General features: G+C 40.5%; 1 protein-coding gene and 1 long non-coding RNA gene across 3 annotated transcripts in view; one reads left to right on the top strand and one right to left on the bottom strand.

The window, feature by feature from the left end:
• LOC147333602 (uncharacterized) overlaps window positions 1-21,032 on the top strand; it is a 38,506-nt gene extending 17,474 nt beyond the window's left edge. Inside the window, exons 1-6 of the mRNA XM_086286397.1 lie at window positions 4,309-4,405; window positions 18,680-18,721; window positions 18,810-19,079; window positions 19,171-19,410; window positions 20,312-20,587; window positions 20,694-21,032. Of these exons, the coding sequence (XP_086142523.1) occupies window positions 4,369-4,405; window positions 18,680-18,721; window positions 18,810-19,079; window positions 19,171-19,410; window positions 20,312-20,559 (837 nt within the window). The 5' untranslated portion in view covers window positions 4,309-4,368 and the 3' untranslated portion in view covers window positions 20,560-20,587; window positions 20,694-21,032. Of the gene's footprint in view, window positions 4,406-18,679; window positions 18,722-18,809; window positions 19,080-19,170; window positions 19,411-20,311; window positions 20,588-20,693 lie in introns of the transcript that reaches the window.
• Window positions 7,869-11,735, bottom strand: LOC147333603 (uncharacterized). Of its 2 annotated transcripts, XR_015128383.1 has the most exons (5): window positions 11,458-11,735; window positions 10,980-11,015; window positions 10,454-10,606; window positions 9,996-10,083; window positions 7,869-9,403 (listed from the first exon to the last, which is right to left on the bottom strand). It is a non-coding gene; the product is annotated as an uncharacterized LOC147333603 (long non-coding RNA). The 2 variants fall into 2 exon arrangements; XR_015128382.1 differs by having other exon boundaries at window positions 10,980-11,735.
• Window positions 21,033-22,646: the final 1,614 nt, after the last annotated feature.

Genomic DNA, 22,646 nt, shown 5'->3' with positions numbered 1-22,646 from the left:
CTCAGGTGGGAGGTAGCACGGAGGCTTTTCCTAAGGCTGGCCCCACTCAGCCATTCGTCCTGTGTGTTGGAGAAAGAAAGAACATCATCCAGAGTTTCTACATTGTCCTGTGTGACACAGATGGGAGATGCAGTTTTTTTGACAAGGCAAAACTTTTCAAGGCACATTTTTTATTTGCCGTGTCCTTTGATGAGGCATTGGACAACTTCTACACATTCATCCAGACCACCGTGTATGGCATTGATGTTGGCAGCTTTGAAGGACAGTCAGGGAAACAAGAGGAAGTCTTCACTGTACAGTTTAAAAATATCCACTATTCAGCACTTTGACTGGAAATGTTCACCTGTTACATTTGCAAGATACACCACACAAGTTGCTCAGTGTTATTCAGACATTTGAAGAAGTTCCAGCATGGTTTGTACCCAGGAAGGTTTTTACGTTTGACCTGTGGAGAGCCTGGATGTTCATTTATCTTTCGCACGTACTCTGGTTACAAGCGGCACTTATTCCGAGCACATGGAGACTGTGTTCACTCTGAGGTCATCAATAATTTTGAGCCTGTACCTAACGATGGAACCTCTGTTTCACAGCCTGTAAATGTGGCTCATCCCATGACAATAACTACACAGGTTCCAGTTGGAAAAAGGCAAATACTGAACATGTGCAGCTCTGTTTTTGCTCAAGTATCAAGTGAGATGCCTTTGTTCAATAAGATTGTCAATATAATTGTTAGAGATTGCAATGCTTATCTTCTAACTTGTAAGGTCTCAACAGTATATTTCAATGACCACTTAAATGCATTTGTTAATGAGGATGGATTAGATGTCTTTGCACTGATCTCTGTAGATGATCTGGTGTACTATAGACCTCATGATAGGCAATTTTCAAATGGCACTGATGACAAAATGTACATTGTCCCATACTGTAATTTTGTATAACTTGTTTACTTGTGGTCTATCTGAATACAAAGTATTTTGGAACGTTAATGTCTTGTAATGGGTAGATGTTAGGGGTTAATTGTAGCAGTAGAGATATCAGAGATTAATGGGAGTTTATTGTAATCTGGTGGTATTAATGATTTGACTGACACTAGTGTTAGTATTAGAAAATTAACACTATTCAGAGTTGAATTTTTAAACACCAGGGCTAGTGTAAAGTACCACCAACACTATTCGGTGTTAATTTTTAACACTTAACACCAGTGTAGAATATTTTTGACACTGGTCAGTGTTACTCAGTGTTAATCTTTAACTCTGTGCAGTGTCAAAATAACACTAGCTCATTGTTAAAAATATAACACTTTGAAAAGTGTTAATTTAACACTCAAAAGAGTGGACACATATAGACACTTTTCTAGTGTTAAATTTAACACTCACAGTGTTAATTTCACACTAGCGATTTTGCTGTGTAGCTGATAACAGTCTTTACAAGGTTAATGCAGCGTTCCTGTCATGATCGCTGTGTGGCAGGCAGGATGAGGACTCAAAATGCAAACTCACGGACTCAGGGGATAAACTCAAAATCACAGCTTTATTGCTGGAAGGCAGATTACAAGAAATACAAAACTTAAACTGGGAACAATAACTAACACTTGCAGAGAGACACAGGGAAATCCACGCAGCATGAGGGAGAACGCGACACAGAACTGAGGGAGACGCAGACATAAATACACAGAGGGTTAACGAGGGAAGTGGGAGCACACGGGGAACACAGGTGACACTGATAATCATAACAAGACACGGCAGGAGTGAACGCAACACTAACGGGAGACGGGAAAAGTAAAACAGGAAGTACAGAGGTTCAGACAGGAGGAGAGAGAGCACGGGGAGAACACAGACATAACGGGCTGGGGAAAACATAGAATAAAACACAAAGAGAGACGAGGGCTCATAAATACACAGAGGGGCACACAGGGGGTAAGAGTCACGAAGGGAAAACACTTAGGGAACAACACAACAGGACAACTCAGGAAACATGGCCTAAATAAGGAACGAAATACAAAAATACAAGGAACTAAGAATACTGGGCCCACATGGCCCAGGACCATGACAGTTCCAGGATTGTGGTCCAGTAACTGGGGTATCTGGTCACACAGCTCCACCTCTGTTGGCAGATATCCAGTTTCAGTTGCAAGCTTGCTATCACTCTCTTCCTATTGTTCTATTAGCTATCAATAGGAGTATCATTAGAATATAGTTTTTGACTGGACTATACGTCTCTCTAGGTATAACTCCTAAAAGAGATCTGATTGGATTTAGTGGAGACATAACTTGTCTGTTTCTTCTTTGATTCTTATCGTGAATCATTGGATTGATGGACAATCCCAAAAAGTATGTGAATAATTTTATATTTTCTCATCTGATTTTAAGTTCCAAAGGCCTGCATTGTCCCACCTACTAAAGCCACTGACTCCCACAGAAGGCTGGAATTCTTCCGATTGCCTCTCACTGGTGCGGTCTTTGAAACAGATAATTGTTGTCCACGCCTTGAGAGTACTTTCTATTGTTGGGTTTTTGACCGACTTTGCATTAATGAAAGGTAGTGTTGATAAAGACATGTTCTTAGCTTTACTTTCCTTAATCTGGACCCAGTTTTCTGCCATCAGTTAAGTTTTGTAATGTTTTGTAGCGGCTCTTATCGCGGTCAGCAAATCAAGCTGCATTTTGAGTTTAAGCCCAGTTTCTGTGAGTGTGCATGGCTGCACACAGCAGCTTTCGTTACAGGATGAAGCTTGTCATGTTCTTCTTTGTCTTATAGTGGATAGAAATCATTTTTTGAAGTCGCACAAATAATTTGTGTGGAGCTTATTTGATGCAGAACACCTGATTGGTCTGTAAATAGTAAATCATTATCAGAAAAGCTGCATTTTTATGTAAATAGCTGCAAATGGATTTGCTATTTGCAAAACTTGTGCACAGGTTTTTAAAATGTACAATTTAGATTTTTTATTTCAAGTTCTGAAAATGATTCGTTAAACATGTTTGTGGTTGTTACAGTAAAAAAATTAAACTTTTTTCTACTGAGAGTTTGTTTTCTTTATCTGATTTTAGATCAATTGTGTTAATACAGTATGTCAAAATGAAAAAAATAACAGTAAATTCAGACATGTGAGGTTGTGCTGAAAAGAATGATACCAAACAAGGCAAAGTAAATCGTTTTTAAAGGTGAAATGTGGAGGAAACATCAAAAGCAGTCAAAAACAGCTGATTGTACCCTGGACCTCAGCAGGTAGCACACTGTTTTCTAAGTAACGCAATAGTTACTTTACCTAATATTTAGTTACTTTTAAAATATTGTAACTCAGTTACTTTATTAAAGAATTAACTAGTAAGTATAACTGATAGGTTTGTAGCTTGAACCTATTCGCTGGAACGTTGAAGACAATATAATTACACAGCAAAGCAAGACACGAAGTAGGCAAAGTTCTTCATGTTTCTCGTGCACGGGAGAGAACCGGACAAACGCCGTTCCTTCGCTTGACCCCAGTTGCTCTCGTCCGCTCCCCCGTAACACTGCTCTTTTATTGAGGTTACATGAATATGCATAGGTTCATTAACATATGACGTCTACATACACACAAAGAGTACCTTTGACCCCATAAAGACTTCCCTAAACCTGCTGGTCTGGAAGTCCAGCAGTTCATCTAAACCAAAGGCACTTAGCCTAAAACAGATACAGCCACGTTTATCCTGCCATAAAACAATAAGACAAGGTACGACCTCTCCCATGCTCCCAGGATGTAGGTGTGCACACAAAGTTTGCAGACTATTAAGGATCAAACCTCTACCAATCTACAACTAATTATAAAACTCTAAGCATATATGAGTAGATATTTCTAAGCATAAATGACAATCAACAATACAAAACCTAACAATAACTAATTACTTTTTGAAATTAACCACCACTGCTGATGCTGACCTCTCCCAGTTTGAGTTCCGACTCACTGTCCAATCAAAGCTCTTTGTTTCTCTCTTCACTTTCTTCCAGTAAAATTTAATCATGGCTCATGTTGGATGATTTTGATCACATCACTGTAAATTTGTCCAGTCATTTTCACTCCAGGCTACATTTATATTGCGCCATATTGTAAGGTGAATACAGTATTACAACAAAAGAAAGAAAACTTGAAGACTAATCCAGTGTTGGCTGTGGCTGGGAGGCCTGTGCTGTCTGAGCCTGATGCTGGATACTGGTTAACTTGTACGTGTCTGAAACACATGATCAGGACGCGACTGGCACAGGTGTTTGTCTAGGACAGCTTTTATTGTGGCGGTGCCTCCTGTCAGAGTGGTACAGCTTCCTGTTGAGAGTCTCCTGAGAGGAGGGTGAGGTCGGAGGCAGTGAGGAGCTCTAAACGGGACTGTGAGGATGAAAATGAGGCTGCTGTCTGTGATCCTGCTGCACGGTAAGAAGAATTTCCAACCTCTGATCCAGCACACACACTGAAGGAGCAGCTTTTTCAGTGTGTGTGTCTCCTTTACACACAGAGATGTTTGCAGTGTGTCAGTATGTTCAGTATGTGTTCAGCTTCTGTCTGCTTGCTGTGCAAACACATGCAAAAATAACACACAAACAATAACTATAATACAGAAAAGGGCCATTAGATTAATAAATAATGTAGGGTACAGGGACCATACAAATGCACTCTTTGTCAAAATGCAAGCTATTAAATTCCAAGACTTGGTGAAGCTTAAAACAGCGCAAATAATGTATGAAGTAAGAAATAAATTGCTTCTAAAAGAAATCTGTAAATTGTTCATAGAAAGAGAAGGTGGGTATAACTTAAGAGGGAAATGGAATTTAAATACAAAGTGCTAGAACAACTTTAAAAATCTAACAGAAGAAATAAAAGAAATTAAAACATAAACCAGTTGAAAATAAAATATAAAAAACTTATTTCAAATAATTATAAGAATGACAAAAACAGGGTTAACCCAGCACGGTGATGTTGCTGTAAATGGTGTTGTAGTTCTTTTCTGTTTGTTTGTTTGTTTTCATAACTTGTGAATCTGCAGATTTACACATTCTGTCTTTTTCATATGAAAAACTTACTTTTGCTTCATATGTTGTTTGTTTAATTTAAGACTAAAAGAAAATTAAATGAATGAGAGGTCAAACTTGAGGGGGTAGGGACAAATAACTATATACTTCTGGTTATTTTGTAACGATTGTGAGGCACATGTGTGAAAGGAAATGAACTGAGCTGGATCACAGTGTGTGTGCATTAACTTCAGTATTGTTTGGAAAAACTTCTTCCTGAGAGAAGGTTTTCATAAACCCTGCTTCTGTGCTCACAAGTCTTTATGCATCAGAGCTGTGTGCCTTTATTTCTATTTATTTCTATTTTTGACTTACTGTTTAGAGGCTTCATTGACCAGCACCTCCATCTGACGGTGCTGGAGATCGTTTTGGTGTATTTTATATTTAAAAAAAATTGTTTTGTTTTGTTTTTCAAAGGGGAAAGTCTGCACGTTCATGTGGACACAAGCCTGTTCATGATACGAGTCAGGGTGATGCGGGGGTGGGATTGACAGTTTCTAATGAAAAGGACACAGAAAGAGAAAGAGAAGGATGAGACCGTTACACTAGTCTGTACTTGTCAAAACTGGCATCTTACACCATGAAACTGTTCTTACACTGTTGTTTTATAACCCGTTCAAAACACTGACATGAGTCCACTATCAGATAAGATCATTTGTAACCTTCACTAAAGCTGTTTCTGTGCTGTGATGAAACCTGACTGAAACTCTTCAAATAAACCATTCCTCTGCAGATGATCTGTTAGCTGTTTGACAACTACTCTTTCAAGGATGTTTGATATGAAAGGAAGGTTGGAGATTGGCCTATAATTAGCTAAGACTGCTGGGTCTAGAGATGCTTTTTGAGTAAAGGTTTAACTACAGCCAGCTTGAAGGCCTGTGGTACATAGCTGATTATTAGAGATAGGTTGATCATATTTAAGATTGGAGCATTAATTAATGGCAGGACTTCTCTTGGCAGTCTTTACAGATTATTTTTTTCAAAAGTAATTAGTTACTTTATTACTAGAGATGGGTACCGGTATCCGGTGCCATTATTGCACCGGTTCTGACATAAAGGGTAGTAACCAGACCGAAAGGCAGCGTACATTTCGTTTTTTGTTTTTTTTGGTAGTGATGTGCAGATCGATCCTGAAATATCGATTCCTCCGATACCAATCATTTATGTTCTAGAATCGATTCTCACATTAAAATATCAATATTTTAGTAATTTTGAGTAAATTTGTAGTTTATCATTAACAGGAACACAGTGGAAAGAAACTATAACATTGGATTGTCTACATTTGAAGGAACTACTTCCTCTTCCGCCTTTCATAGTCATGTGCGAAATACGGCTGTATAAACATGTTGCAGCCCCTTGGCGCGCGCACTCACAACAATGGCTGAGTGTAATTGGACTTATGTGCGGACTTATTTTACCTCCACAAACAGCTGACACGTGGTTTGCAATCCATGGCAAAAAAGTGAGGTATTGCTGCAACATCACTAACCTTGTCAAACACCTCAGAGTAAATCATATCACAGAATATGACGAGCGTATGTTGAGGCGAACTGAAGAGGAGGACAGGGACAGGTGCTGCTAGGGCGAGACAGACGTCTCTCACGGAGTCCTTTAGTGCTGCAGGCAGGCAACGTGTTCAAATAGCACAACTTCAGTTTTTTTATTTCTATATGATGAACTCTGCATTATTAAGTGATAAGAACAAGTAATCTGATGTCCTGTAATCATTATGACGCTATAATTTGAGATACAATAAATAAAATACGTTTTTGTACAAAGTATCGTATCGGATCAGTATCGTCGATACCACCCTGAATATTACTTGGAAAGGAAATCTTAACCCTACCATAGAACCAAGTCTGCCAGAGCTTATATTATATTTTTACCTGCTGTGGAGCCATTTTTGGGAGCATTTCAAGTTGCTATACATCAATACAACCATTACAGCCTAAATTTTAATAATATGTCTGCATTAAGTGCATAGTAATTACATAAATTGCAAAAAAGTGCAATAAACTACAAAAAAATTGAAAATCGTTTTTGCTTTTTTAACATATATTTGTAGTTAGAGAAATTTAAGAGGCTTATCCCTCAAAACTGTAAATACAAAAAAGTTGCACAAAATAGTTTCCCACCACAGGAAATTTATTTTGAGTGTCTTCATGGTTTTATTTTTGAAATACACCAATTTCTATACACTGCAGGAAAAACGAAAATAAATATTATAGTGCAAATTTGCAAAAAAAAAACAGCATGTGCATCAAAATAAACTATTTCCAGCAGTGCAATATGAGTCCTAAGCATCCCAGAAACAACACAGAAAGTCATAAAGTCAAACATAACTTTTTAAAACACCAGTATAGGCTCATGAGGCCTTGATGGTAAAAAACTACATTTCCGCGAAAATGACGTCACTTCCGGTTTCGGGCAGGTAATGGCGGACATGCGATAGTTCGTGCTGATGGACTAGGAAGTGTTACAAACAGCTGATCGGATCGGCAAAGCGTGTTTCTGGAATATTATGTTTTTTTTCCTTCAAGTGCTTTTTATGCAGTTTTTGCAAAGCTATATGTGGAAGGAAACTGTGACCAAGGACAAGCTGATGGCATAAGATGTAAGTACAACTCCTTTCATATGCAAAAAAAATTATTGTGCTAGCTCACGTGGTTGCAGTGCTACCGGGATTTAAAAATAGTTACGCAAAACGGAGCGTGCCCGCTCTGACCGGTTTTAAAGGGTTAAATAATCAGGCCCCATCTTATCTTAATGACCTTGTAGTACCATATCACTCTATTAGAGCACTTCACTCTCGCTCTGCAGGCCTACACTGAAAAAAATATGTTGTTGGATTTACTTAATTCAATGGTGGACATTTGTTGCACACAGATGTTTTGCTTTGGCAGCAACTTAAACAATTGAGTTAAATTAACACAATTTATTCATGTTCAATAAACCTGTGCAATTTGTGTTGATAAAATGTGACTTAAACATGTTTTGATGAAGTAATTTGAGCTCTTGGAATATTTTAATCCTTCACAATTTTTTCACTTTATCCCAACACCATTCAATAACTTTTACCCAATACTACTTGGTCACTTAAATACTACATGTTATCTTCAAATTACATTTTGCTATTATATTCTAGTATCAAATACACAATTTTCAAATGGAGGCCTTATAACAGATTGTATTGTTCTCTTCCAAGATGGTTGCTGGCATCCACCAGTAACCTTTAAAAACAAAATGTCTAATTTCACTGCATTGACAGTAGGTAAAGAATTAAACTGACATTACTCCTCCACTGAATCTATATAAATCAACAGTTAAATAATGTCAGTTCTTCCGTGTTCTCTGGAATCAATCACAGCAAAGAAATTAGACTGTTTCTTTTGAAAAATGTTACAGGACAATACAAAACATTCTATTTAAGGCCTCTGACGTCAAGATTCAGTTAAACAACAATTATAACTAAACAATTTGAGGAAATGTTAGTTTCCATTAACATTAAATTAGGTTACTGAATTGGCAAACACCTTCCTATTAACATTACCCATTTTACCCCAATAACTAAAGAAATTAGCACTTGCAGGTCAAAAACTTTATTCAAGAGATGCAAAAATAACATTGATACAGTGACTGTCAAAAATTACAGCACTGATCATACTGTGACATCTTGGTTCAAAACAGCACACTTAGAAATATTCAACGTTCTTTACTTCAACTGAATGAAACTGAAAATACCATTTCACACGACCCATATGGGATATTTAGACTGTATAACTGTTCACGCTACATCTCTTCACTAGTAAAAGAAAGAAAAAATACAAACAGAAATTGAAAAATGCTGCCAAACAGACAAACAGAGAACTTGTACAGAGCAAAAGGAAAAACAAACAACAACAACAAAAACAGCTTGTCCTCATGGCAGTTGCAGAGTATATAAAAATGAACCCTGCGATCTGCTCCTGGAATTGAGCTTCAAAAATGCAGCAGAACAAGTGTGAGATTTAAATGTCCTCTCACCTAGAGCTGATCACCTTGCATGCATAACAGTGAGCTTTCCTTGCAGGAGCAGTTTTGTCTTAGTTGTGAGCTTTTCTTGAGAGCTGAGTTGCATCCAACTCCATTACCACCCATTGAATCACCTCAAAAGTGTAGCAGAGTTGTGATGGGTAACTCATATTGAAGGAATAAAAAAGGTCCAAACAGCATGGCTACTGCAAAGGTCACGTTATCCAGATCTTGAAGAACTACTATACCCTCGATGATGATGCCAACATCAGAAAAGTCATTGCCTGGCGCATCTCTGGAGACAGATGTTCATTGTGGTTTTCTCAATCTGTGCAGTGGCCTCAGTCAAGTCCTGGTTAAACACAAAACATTTTTTTAAGATTCCCTTTTAAACTCATCTCTTTTGAATCTACCAGTTCTAATGTTAGAGTAATTTAAACCATAGTAAATAGCTATAGCCAAAGAGTTGCCTGCCATGCTGCCATTCATGGTCTAACAGAGTTTCTAAGAGAGGGTGAAAAACATAATAATTTCAAATGCTTTACATTAGTTTTTGTTAGAAAGACACCGGCCCATCAGAAATCCAGGTTATGTCACTCAGAAGATGTTAGAATTTAGACTTTCAGCCCCACAATTTGGTTAGCTGTTGGTCAGTTGGTCTTTTTTTTTTTTTTTTTCAAACAAAAGCTAATGTAAATATTGGGGGGATTTTTCTTTGTTCACTAGAATGACAAATTTAAAGTTTTTTCACACTGATGTGACCCCTAATACAGGGGTAGGGGTGGGGCCTCAAGGGCCGGCGGCCGAGTTCACTACTAGGCCTCATGTGAACTTCAAATTATTAAAGAGGACTACTGGTCCTAACCAGTCCAATGAGGATCAAGTGGATAACTAAATGCATTTTTAAATGTTGCAAAGCCACAATCTACTCATAAAACACTCACCATGAACTCCTGCACCAAGATGTTGCAATTGTCTTTCACACAGATGCGGAGCACTTTGATGAGACTCCCTTTGAGCATTAATGTCATCCTTGAGTATTATAACAAAGAAAACAGAGATTTGTGAACTTTTCAGTAGCACAGAAGAAAATGATCCCAGACAAAAACTTGACTTTTTAAACCAGTCAACATGCAACACCAGCATCTACAAAGCAATATCAAAAATTCCTGTTTGACATCAACTTTATGGATATATAGTTTCCAGAACATATATTTTTAAAAAAAGATAATTTTTTCTCAGTGGGCCAGTAAATGCATGACAAAAAAGAATGGCATCCTTTCAGTGGAATCAGTACTCACAGGTAATAGTTGACTGTTTCAATGGATGCAGCATAAAAATCTTTTACTGACCTAATGCAATACATATACACTTTGTAGTTAAAGAATTTTAAAGTTCTTACTGTCATCATGGCAGCTACATCCTTTAGCTTTGTGCACTGTTCCCCCGATCACTTTGCAAACACTTTCAGCAGACTGTCAGAGAGAAACTCAGCTCCGTCAGAAACCTTGACTGTAAAGGCATGGTTGGGATGCACTGGAATGCTGCATTTTATCTGAAATAACATTTTGAAATTTTGAAATAACAGCAGGCACTGTGCTTGGTTAATCAGTAATGTTTTGTTGAATAAAAACTGTGTTTCCAGATCTTATAGGATTAAAAAAATCCAAAGATGTTTGTTTCTGATTTGCAACCCAAGAACCCACAAGTTACAACCTCATTTTAGTTCAAGTGTGCATTAATGTGAGTCCAGTAATCACCTTTCTGACAATACATACAGGTATAAGTTAAACCTATGGCAGATTTTGGATTTCTCAGTTGTTTTAATAGGGTGGTCTATTTGTGTATGCATGCACCTAATAATTATACAAAACCTATTATAATTAAGTTACAGAAACCTTAAGCGAAAATAGAATATACTTTCTTACCATAACACCTTGAACCCACAATCCATCAGCTGACTCCTGGTGAAATGCAGAATAGATGTGGTCTCTCAATGTGCAGCAAAAAAAACAAAAAGAAAAGGACAGCAGGTGAGGGCAGGAGGGGTAGGGATGTAAGCTAGCATAATGCCGCTAATGATATTAGCTAAAGCTGTTCAATGTCCAAAATCTCACTAACACCACGGTGCAGTAAATACACAATGTAACTGAAGAGTCAGTTGGCAAATCTATTCACACAGAAAACCAAATTATGTTATGAGTGCCTCATAATTAGGTTTAATGTGATATTACGGCTCTTGTGCCAAAGACAAATTCAAATGAAAAAGCGCCAATTCTTTGACAACAGATAAAACAGCAAATAAGCTAACGGCTCTTTTTTAGCATGTTACATGGCGACACTCTAGACGTTTAACTACATTTGGCTGAAATATGGTAAATATTAATTCAAAAAATCAAGACATACCAAAAACGTAGAGTTGGCTGCTCGACTTGACTGAGATGGATGCCTTTTTTGAACCACGATCCAAAGCCCGCGAGATGAAATCACGCGTGGTTTCACGAGATTTAACGTTGCTATCTTATTGACTTACTTCACCTGAACATGATATGAACAATTTAATACACCCTTTCTGCATATCATGTAGTTTTTACACTATATAGTTACATTTATCTTTAAAACATGAGGTAATTGTGTTAAATACATGCAAGATGCTTACATAAATCCAAGAGATGGCCAGTCCCTTTTTTTCAGTGTACTTGTTGTTCCTAGAGTATTTAAAAGTAGAATGGGAGGCAGAGCCTTCAGTTTTCAGGCCCCTCTTCTGTGGAACCAGCTTCCAGTTTGGATTCAGGAGACAGACACTATCTCTACTTTTAAGTTTAGGCTTCAAACTTTCCTTTTTGCTAAAGCATATAGTTAGGGCTGGACCAGGTGACCCTGAATCCTCCCTTAGTTATGCTGCAATAGACGTAGGCTGCCGGAGGATTCCCATGATGCATTGAGTTTTTCCTTTCCAGTCACCTTTCTCACTCACTATGTATTAATAGACCTCTCTGCATTGAATCATATCTGTTATTAACCTCTGTCTCTCTTCCACAGCATGTCTTTATCCTGTCTTCCTTCTCTCACCCCAACCGGTCGCAGCAGATGGCCCCGCCCCTCCCTGAGCCTGGTTCTGCCGGAGGTTTCTTCCTGTTAAAAGGGAGTTTTTCCTTCCCACTGTCGCCAAAGTGCTTGCTCATAGGGGGTCATATGATTGTTGGGTTTTTCTCTGTATCTATGAAGCGCCTTGAGGCGACTTTTGTTGTGATTTGGCGCTATATAAATAAAATTGAATTGAATTGGATGTTATTCCATCCAAATTCTCATTATAATCAGCTTGAATCTGTTATATATAATCTTTGATTTTGACTTTGCGTGCACAACCAATCAGAAAAATGTGAACAGCCAAAGTGCTAAAGTGAGGTTTGGCATCTGGGGCAACCCTAAGATCACTAGAAGATCAGCAGATGTAGTGGTGGGCAGATCAATCCAAGTATCGTTAACATTGATTTATATGGATCAGTACAAGTGTAATGAGATTGGTGCTTCAGTTTCTGTTTCTCTCCTGTATGCACTGATGAGGTTTCATCAGAGGCAGCCTGGCTGCTGCTTCTTTCAAGTGTCACAGCCCGGGCCGGTTCCCTTTTCTCCCCTCTTGTACTTTGATGTTTTCCTGTCACATGACCCAACAGCGCTAGGCAAACAAGCAAGCAGGTTCAGCTAGCCAGGCCCGCTCAGCACTGCATCAATGACAGAGAATATCCTGGTAGATGGCTGTGGGAATAGTAATAATATTGTTATCTTCAGACTTAATTTTCACAGTGAAACTGGCTCATTCTTATGTATCCAACTGAAAAAGTATTTATGCTAAGACCCTTATCTAATACATTTACCTTAGTGACGCTCATGAACACCACAGTCACTGCAGATGGATAGAAAGATACTTTATTGATCCCACAAATGAAATATTTCTGTTACACCAGCATCAGTCTACAAATAACAGAGCTAAAATAATAATAAAAAACTAATGTAAAAATCAAATTAATTAAAAGCAGTAAAGGTCAGACTGACATAGGAAGAATTTCATGTTCTTCATGGCAGCCGGGTTGAATCAGTCTGAGGGATGAGGAAGCTCTGCTGCCTCAGCAGTGAGGACTGTGATGGTCGTGCATGATAGAGAGCAGTTTGTTCAGTGACCTCCGACCCTCACTGGCTCAAGACAGTCTAAATAATTCACCACAGTGCTGCAAGCTAACCTGTTTATCCTGCACAAAACTACCCAGGATTTTCATGTACTAATGGAAGAACATGAAATAAGCATACCTTACTTTGTTTTGCAAGACATTTCACATTATGAAAGTACATCACATACAGATAGGGCTGCCACAAACGATTATTTTGATAGTCGACTAGTCACAAATCGGAAGATTAGTTAGACTAATCATATCATGCATCCATTGGACGTACAACGTGCACCAGCACGCATCTGCTCTAATATAACTATCATTAGCTTAGAGCTTTAAGTGATTAAGATATGTGCTATCTAAAAATAAAGACAAGATGACAGTTTTAGATTTAGATTAGATTTAGATTTAAGTATTTATTGTCATTGTCAGAAAACAATGAAATTGCGTTTGGAGCTTCCGTACAACCCGGAGCTTCCGTACAACCCAAGATGGCGGCGCGCACAGACGCAGCGGCCCGGAGCTCCTACATTTTTGCACTTTTGGTGGTACTGGGTATTATTTCACACAGTCTGGGGTTACTTCAATACAACAGAGACGATCTACTACAACTAAGCCGTGGAGATCTTCAACTAACATCCGAGTATCTCATCCCCCCCGGAGTTCGTTAAGCAACCCCCGGGGCTACCCGCAACAGCAAGCCGCAGGAGGAGACGTTGCGAGCAGAGGCAGAAGAGGGGCAGGCGGGGAGGCTTGTGGGCACGGCTAAAGACTAGTCCGTTTAAACCACCACTCCCAACCATATTCCTCTCCAATGCCCGTTCAATCCGTTACAAACTGGATGAAATACGACTGCAGATCGCCACTAGACGGACTTTTAATAACTGTTCGTGCATGACAGTTTATTGACTTTAAATTAAATTTGCAGATTGTTTCGGTGAAGTTTAATAAAGTGGGCCGTCTGCTCCTTGCTATCTAAATGTCATGGTCTGCGGCCCGGCCGTGGCTGTTAACTCCACACCTGCACCCCATCCCAGGCGATCATCAGGTGGACTATTTGATCCAGCCCAGCCTGCTGCTCCACGCCAGTCCGTAGTCGTCTCACAGCGGTAACGTACACCTACGGGAAAGCGATTGTGAAAACTCATCTGTCCGAACTAGCGCTAATTCCTGTGCACTCAGATAACAACTCGCCGTGTTTTTTTGAGCCACCTGCCTGTCCACCTGCCCGTCTGGAATTTGGATCGCCTTCAGTACTCGCCACCTCGACTTTCCTTGAGCTGCCCCGCGGACACTCACCCCTCCCTCCGGCTCCCACAGCCCCGCTGTCACCGTAAGACTCATACTCTTCCCCCACGTATGCTGCTATTTCCCCGCACCCCAATAATTCTTTTCCTTTTTCTGTTGCAGCCTCCCACAGTCCTGTTTTCGGCGTTCCTGCGTGACTCATCTCCCGGTCCCTTGGTTTCTCTAGTTTCACGTGTGTTTTCCTTCTACCCTCCCGGGACACCTTCAGTTAAAATAAAGTTTATTTTCTCATACTCCTGTGTGTGTTGGCTCTGCTTCTGGGTCCAGCTTGTGCGCAGAACTTCGGTTCATGACACTAAAATATAACAGGACATTCTCGAGCATGGCAGCACGGTGGCACGGTGGTTAGCACTGTTGCCGCACAGCAAGAAGGTCCTGAGTTCAATTCCAACATCATTCTTTCTGTGTGGAGTTTGCATGTTCTCCCCGTGTTTGCGTGGGTTCCCTTCGGGTACTCCGGCTTCCTCCCACCATCCAAAGACATGCAGCTTGTGGGAATAGGCTAATTGGATAATCCAAATTGTCACTAGGTGTGAATGTGAGTGTGAATGGTTGTCTGTCCCTGTGTGTTGGCCCTGCGACAGACTGGCGACCTGTCCAGGGTGTACCCCGCCTCTCGCCCTATGACAGCTGGGATAGGCTCCAGCGCCCCCCGCGACCCTGAAAAGGATAAGCGGAAGCGAATGGATGGATGGATTCTCGAGCATCTCATACTTCTGATAATCAGCTGTCTGCTTGACATTTATTCAGCTGTGTAAAAACTACAACTTTAATCTCAGCCAAACCGATTTACTCAGGAACAAATAAAATACTGAAAAAAATGTTTTAAGTTATCTAAGTGACTTATGCATCATGTTTAACCTGAGTAGGGAAAGACGGCGGTGGGTTTGAAAATGATTTGCCGGGAGTCCGGTGCTCTCACGGCTCTAGTGAGCCTAGCCCCCGGCTAGCTATCGAGCTAGTGTTTAACAGACGTCTCCGAAAACATCGGAGCGCTTTTGAAAATATGTGGTGTCTTCCCTGGTGAACATCAAGTTCACCAAGGAAGACACAAAGGACAACTGTTTGCCTTTCCTGGACTGCGCTGTGCACATTGAAGAGAACGGCAACCTCGACATCGAAGTTTACCGGAAGCCCACACACACGGACCAGTACCTCCTCTTTGACTCCCATCACCCTCTGGAACACAAACTTGGAGTAATTAGGACCCTACACCACCGGGCAGAACATGTTCCCTCTAAGCCTGAAGGAAAAAAGAAGGAACACACACATGTAAAGGAAGCTCTCAAAACGTGCGGCTATCCTAAATGGGCGTTCTTAAAGTCAGCAAAGAGGCACAGAAAAGAAGACCAGACACCAGCTAGGGAGGATAAGAAGGACAGACGCAACAACATCGTCATCCCCTGTGTAGCCGGTGTATCAGAAAAACTCAGGAGAGTTTTCTCCAAGCATGACATCCCGGTGCATTTCAGACCCAGCAACACGCTCAGACAAAAACTGGTTCACCCGAAAGACAAAACGCCAAAACACAGACTTAACAATGTGGTGTATGCTGTACAGTGCAGCGAGGAATGCCCAGACCTCTACATTGGAGAGACCAAACAGCCACTTCACAAGCGCATGGCACAACATAGAAGAGCCACCTCCACAGGACAAGACTCAGCAGTCCATCTGCATCTTAAGGATAAAGGACACTCTTTCGAGGATGCCAATGTTCACATTTTGGACAGAGAGGACAGATGGTTTGAAAGAGGAGTGAAAGAAGCATCTATGTCCACTGTGAGCGACCGTCTTTGAACAGAGGCGGGGGTTTACGACACCAACTCTCTGCCATCTATAATCCAGTTTTGAGATCCCTTCCCAGACACCTTAACGCCCACTCACATCCTGGGCCATCTGATCTCAGGAATTCGCATGATAAGGTGGGGCCAGGTTTCACAATGAACGCACCCGAAACTCTGGCTGATTGGGACCCACACCCAGTTTCACACCTTGGCTCAGGCGATTAGAGGATCATCAGGGGGTCCTTTTGTCCCTCTGTGGGGGGTTACTCCCACTAGGTTTATATCTGGGACTCTCCACCATTTGACCTTAGAACTGAAGAAGCTTCTCGGATGAGAGGTGAAACGTCTTCAAGTAACTTAAAGAAGTCCAGACGCTTTTCTTTGCAAGCTCCTTTGACTACGATGACCTGGATGACTGAGAACCTTCACAGATATGTGGTGTCTTGATAAACTGAGCAGATATTTGAGGTTTACACAGCTACATTCTCGCCTGTTAAACATTTATTTTGTGACCCAGAAAGAATAATAAAAGTAGTAGAACTACCTAGCTGCCGCCATTGTTGGCAACTGGGACACAGCTTCTTCTTCTCCGGGGTTTAACGGTAGCTGGCATCCTTGTACATGCAGTGCTGCCATCTTCTGTTTCTATCTGTTATTACACTCTTAAATCCTGCTACTTATTCCTGCGGCTTTTGGGATCTTACAAAGCTTCAAACGACGTGTCAACTATTAAATTAGTCGACGATTTTGATAGTCGACGTAATCGTGACTAGTCAGCTAATCGTAGAAGCCCTACATTCAGATGATTCAAATCCTGACTTCTTTATACTTCCAGTTTATGACATCACACTAAGCAGTCCTTCTCTTTAAATCTAAGCTCTCTACGTCCTCTCCTGTGCTTCTTTCTTATCTTTCTCCATCTCTGAGTGACATTAGCTCTCTTTCTTTCCTCTCTTTGAAATACAGCAGCTGGACCGTTAACTGTAACACACTGTGAGACAAACTGCACACAAATAGTTTGTGTGTTTGCTGATGTTTGTTGTGCTCATAGAAATGCTGCATTTGAAATGACCTGACATATAATAAACCGTTACTCCCTTTATGCTCACTCCTCTTCAGCAGGGCTAGCTAGATGCTGAAGTAGCGCTAACACAACTTACCTTACAAGGTCCCTTTACTACGGTTCAAGCCGTGCACCTGTTTTATATATGCGCTGAATAGTTTTCTATACCAGATCGCTACAAAAGGTGCAGCCTTACCTAATGTCCACCTACTGTTACTCGTGTATATTAAGATTTAAACATCTATTTTGTATTGGTATGGCGAGTAGCCTTCAGTAATAGTAATATATCTCACAGCAATAGTACATTCATGCAGTTATAAAACGCATGATAATATATAAAGTAATCCAAAGTACTCAGAATACATTACTCACATTGAGTAACGTAATGGAATACGTTACAAAATACATTTTTGGGGCATGCATTTTTCTAATCTGTAGTGGAATACATTTTAAGAGTAACCTTCACAACACTGGATTTAAGTATACTTTACTTTGTTTGACAACATGAAAGATCTTCACATACAGGTCCAATATGTGATTAAAATCATGGCTTGTTTACATTTCCAGTTCATGACATCACACTAAGCGATCCTTCTCTTTAAATCTAAGCTCTCTACGGCCTCTCATGTGCTTCTTTCTTATCTTCTTATCTTTCTCCATCTCTGAGTGACGTTAGCTCTCTTTCTTTCCTCTCTTTGAAATACAGCAGCTGGACCGTTAACTGTAACACACTGTGAGACAAACTGCACACAAATAGTTTGTGTGTTTGCTGATGTTTGTTGTGCTCATAGAAACGCTGCATTTGAAATGACCTGACATATAATAAACCGTTACTCCCTTTATGCTCGCTCCTCTTCAGCAGGGCTAGCTAGATGCTGAAGTAGTGTGACTTACTGCCCCGCCCACTTTTACCACTTAAGCACAGTAACAAAGTATCTGTACTTTGGTAATGCCCATCACTGTTGATGAATCATGCAGGGTTTATGCAATTTTTTTTTTTTTTACACACCCTATAAGAGAATGAAGCTCGTACACCAGGAGTGTCTCCAGGTCTCGAGAGCCTGCAGGTTTGATATCTCACCCTGGGTCAACACACCTGAATCAGATGATTAGTTCATTACCAGGCCTCTGGAGAACTTCAAGACATCTTGAGGAGGTTACTTAGCCATTTAAATCAGCTGTTTTAGATCAAGGACACATCTAAAACCTGCAGGACACCGGCCCTCGAGGCCTGAGTTGGCCAACCCCGTAGTACACCTTCACACTTTCTCTGACCTTCAGTGACCTCTGTCCTCCTGTTGCAGGTGTGTGTGTGCTGCATCTCTCTGCACTGACTGTTTCTGCAGGTGAGTAGATGGAAGTGAAAACCATCAGTGAGACTCCAACAAGAACACAAATACATTTACTCTGTCTGTGTATCTGTCTGCCCTTCAGTCTCTCTGAGTGTAAGTCCAAATTCAACAACGCTCTTCACTGGTAGTGGTCTAGCAGCTCTGACTTGTGATGATGATGATGGAAAAACAGTTGATGGATGGACAGTGAAGAGGTCCAGAGGAGGACGCACTGAGAGGTGTGGAGCAGCTGCAGGATTTGTTCTTAAAAATTCTCATTGTCAACTAATGTTGGACAAAGCCTCTGATGGAGCTTACTTCTGTGAAAGCTCATCTGGGCAGCGTAGTGATGAAGTCAACATCGTTGTTTCAGGTACAGATGTTCCAGCTGTGTCTGTATGACTCTGTGTATTGGTGGAAGTCTGTCTCTGTATCACTCTGTTTGTGTCTCTGTTGGTAAGCAGGTTCCCTGATCCTGGACATCCCTTCATCTCCTGTGTGGACAGGAAGTAATGTGACTCTGCTCTGTCAAAGCAAAGACGGTAAACAGGGGAACTCTGATTTTTATAAAAGTGTTGAAAGGATTGGATTTGATCCTGAAGGAAAGTGGATTCTCATTAATGTTCAGAAGTCTGATGAAGGTCTCTACTCGTGCTCAGCTGGTGTTGATAAGAAGTCTCCTGAATTCAGGCTGACAGTCAGAGGTCAGTGCAATGATCTTTCTTATTCAACCTCTTTTCCTGGACTTTAGTAGAAATGTCATAGAGATCAATGAAAGGTGGTAGGTTATATCTTACTTTATCGATACATGTTCTCTTAATGTATTCAGGTCACATAAACAGAGCAGCCAGAGAAAATTATCCCATCATTACAAAGGTTGGAATATTAAAGAAGGAACAAAGAAGTCCATCTTCACTGTGGTGGCACAAAACCTCTATTTGACTTTAAAACTCTGCTGGATTTACTAAAGAGACTCAGTGTCAGGTTGTGACTGACAGATGTGAACATTAGTTTCTTTTCAGGCCCATGTTTCTCTTTCAAGAGGAGAATATTTAATATAAATATAAATGTGAGTCACTAAGGTTTAACCACAGAGAAAAGCACATCTCATTGCTGCTGTGAAAGATGCAGGGAGTCTGTTTGGAATGAGACCATCTCCTCTGCTGATCGGGCCCACCACAGTTGACACACCTGTCCATTGGTATTGTAGGCAGGCTTGCAGTCATGTGTGTGAGGACAGTATAGGAGAGGACTCAGGATAGGCAGAATCCCTCGATCCAATCGTCTGCAGTTGATCCTGATCTAACTCATTTATTCTATAATGCTGATTTCTGTCTGCGGTCTTGGGATGAGAGAAGAAGATGGGTACGCCCAGACCATCACTGCACTCCTCTCCATCCTGTGCCTGATAAAGTCCATAAATAAAGACTTTCATGACAGATAGAGTCTCAGTGTAACCTCAGTGTAACCTGAAGATCCTTTCTTTAGTCTTTCAAGAATTCAGACAGCTCTGTCTATCAGTGAGGAAGCTTCCACAGACTACTGGAACTGATGAGCTGACCAGATAATAAACTGACTGAACCATCTTTGTCATTGTTCCTGCAGATCCTCCTCCTGCTAATGTAAAAGCTCCTTCTTCTACCCCAATCACTCACTCTTCTAGAACATCAAGCCCCCAAAGTACCAGTAAAAAAGACCCTGAAGACACAAATAAAAAAAACCCTCGTGGTAACAATAAACCAAAAAAGCAAGATGAGGAGGATGGGTGGTACTGGTCCCCATCCTCTGGCCCTCCTCTCACAGCCTCCATCATGTCAGGTCTGGTTTCTGTGGTTCTCCTGGTTCTGGTTTGAGTTCTGCTCCTTTGGAGGAAGCTAAAAGGTAAGACGTGTGTCGGCTGAGTCACAGAGCACATACATGTGTGTGTTAGGGAAGGTCAAAGGGCACCAGATCTGAGCTGAAATCACTGATGTTTGTCTCTGAACAGGAAAGTGAGGACGCACTCTGCCTTATGGAGGACCTTCATCCTGCTGTCTCTGATTGGCTGCTGTTCTGTGACATCATTGGCCCCTCCTGAAGCTCCAGTATAAAAGCAGGGGGTGTGTCAGCTTTGCTGTTGTATCTTTACTGTGGGCCTGTGATTTTACATGTTTGGTCTTATTATGCAGCACTTTGTGTGTTTTTTTAAAAATGCTTTTAAGTAAAATATTTTGGGATGTTTAAAGGTTTTCCTGCAGCTCTGCAATGACTTGTATTGTCAGACATGACAGCTGTGACTGTGTGTGTATTACACAGGTTTTGCGCTGTAATAATAAACTATTAAAGTTTCTCACCACAAACACATTAATGTCTGAGTCTTTGTTCAAGACTGCTGGAGAACAGCTGGTCTCCAAGCACAGCACCATGACAGGGTTGCAGTCAGTAGAAAAAACAGAAGATGTTCCTGCTCATCAGTGGGATGATACGTGATTAAGACTGTTAAATGGATGTTAATCCAGCCGCCGGCCACGCCCACACTGCCTCAGCTCACCGTCATGTTTGCTGTAAAATGTTTTAAAGTTAATGTTACAAAGGTTCCTGTTTCTTCCTGCCCCTTTCCCCCTTACTCTCCCTCACCTCACCAGACTTGCATTGTTTCCATTTCTCTCCTTTGAAAGGCTCTAGTTTGCCCTCAATTGCACTCATCTGGCACACATTATATAAGGACTGCACACACTTACAGATCACTTTTTTTGCTTCCACATGAAGCAGCAGCTAAGAGTTTAGCCATGTGTATCTCCCTTTAAGTTACGCTACATTACCTCCTTCATGTGTTGAAGTTGGGCACTGAGGAGGACTGAATAAAATAAAAAAACAAAAGACACATTGTAAATATGATACTTCACTAAAATCATTTTCTTTAACTTTGACTGATCTTTTCATTTTAAAATGTCCTAAGTTAAGTAGTTTAAACTAGAAGTCAGGGACATTGCAGCTGCCATTCCATCTTTGTACCAGTAGGTGTCAGTGTTAAACCACAGTTTGCTCTTTTGTTGGCAGTGTCCAGGTGTGACAGTGGGATACGTGATGACTCTGTTTGATAACAGAGAATATGTGAGATGTGTTTGGGAAAAGTTGGTGCACAGCTGTAATACTGTCAAGTAACGAAAGACTGCATAAGTATGAGAAGGAGGAGATAATGGTGACAAGCCACGCCTCCCCGTCTAACCGTTCCTCTCCTGTTTACAGGACACATGTATAACTGTCCACAGGTGCTGTGATAACTCTGTACCACAATAACAATAATGTTATATTGGTGTCATGACGATCTGAGAAATCTTAAATCATGACTTTAATTTACTGCAATGCTGCTTTTATATCTCCAGCTTCTTTACTTTGATATTTAATCAGATCTCTAACTGATATATTTTTTTTCTTTTTTACAGGCATTTTGTATTCTTTGAACATCCACCACTTATTTTTATGTTTTCTACTAAATGTTTGATCTTTGGATTTGTATCACACAAAGTTACAATGTTGTTAGATGCTTTATTATTAAGATATTTGGGTGATATAAGGACTCACAGTCCAGATCCATGGTGTGGATGAGTATTTCTTTTGCGTCTTTACTGGATCCAGCTGTTGTGTGTATGCAACATAAGAATCTGTCTCCTTACACCGTTCATCTCTGTTCCACTGAAGTTAATAACCAGATCACATCTGTCTGCATGAACCTGGAAATCCACCATCCTAATGGTCCCGTATCTTCTGTCCACTGAACATCAAACAGTACTGAGAGCATCTCTGCTGTGCACACTGTTCACCATCATCATGAATCCATTGCTGAAACTCATGAACAGTGATTGGTTGGATTCTGTGTAGATCAGGACATAACTGTAGTATGATCAGTGTTGCCTGTAATATACGTGACCTAAAGCCCCATCCTTCTTTTATTGAAATA

The sequence above is a fragment of the Aulonocara sp. 'chitande type north' Nkhata Bay genome, linkage group LG3 (assembly GCF_057382095.1).
Source record: "Aulonocara sp. 'chitande type north' Nkhata Bay isolate Kocher_YH1m ecotype deep benthic linkage group LG3, A_spYH_male_GT1.1, whole genome shotgun sequence".
Classification (NCBI taxonomy): domain Eukaryota; kingdom Metazoa; phylum Chordata; class Actinopteri; order Cichliformes; family Cichlidae; genus Aulonocara; species Aulonocara sp. 'chitande type north' Nkhata Bay.
This window is presented reverse-complemented; position numbering and strand designations above follow the sequence as displayed.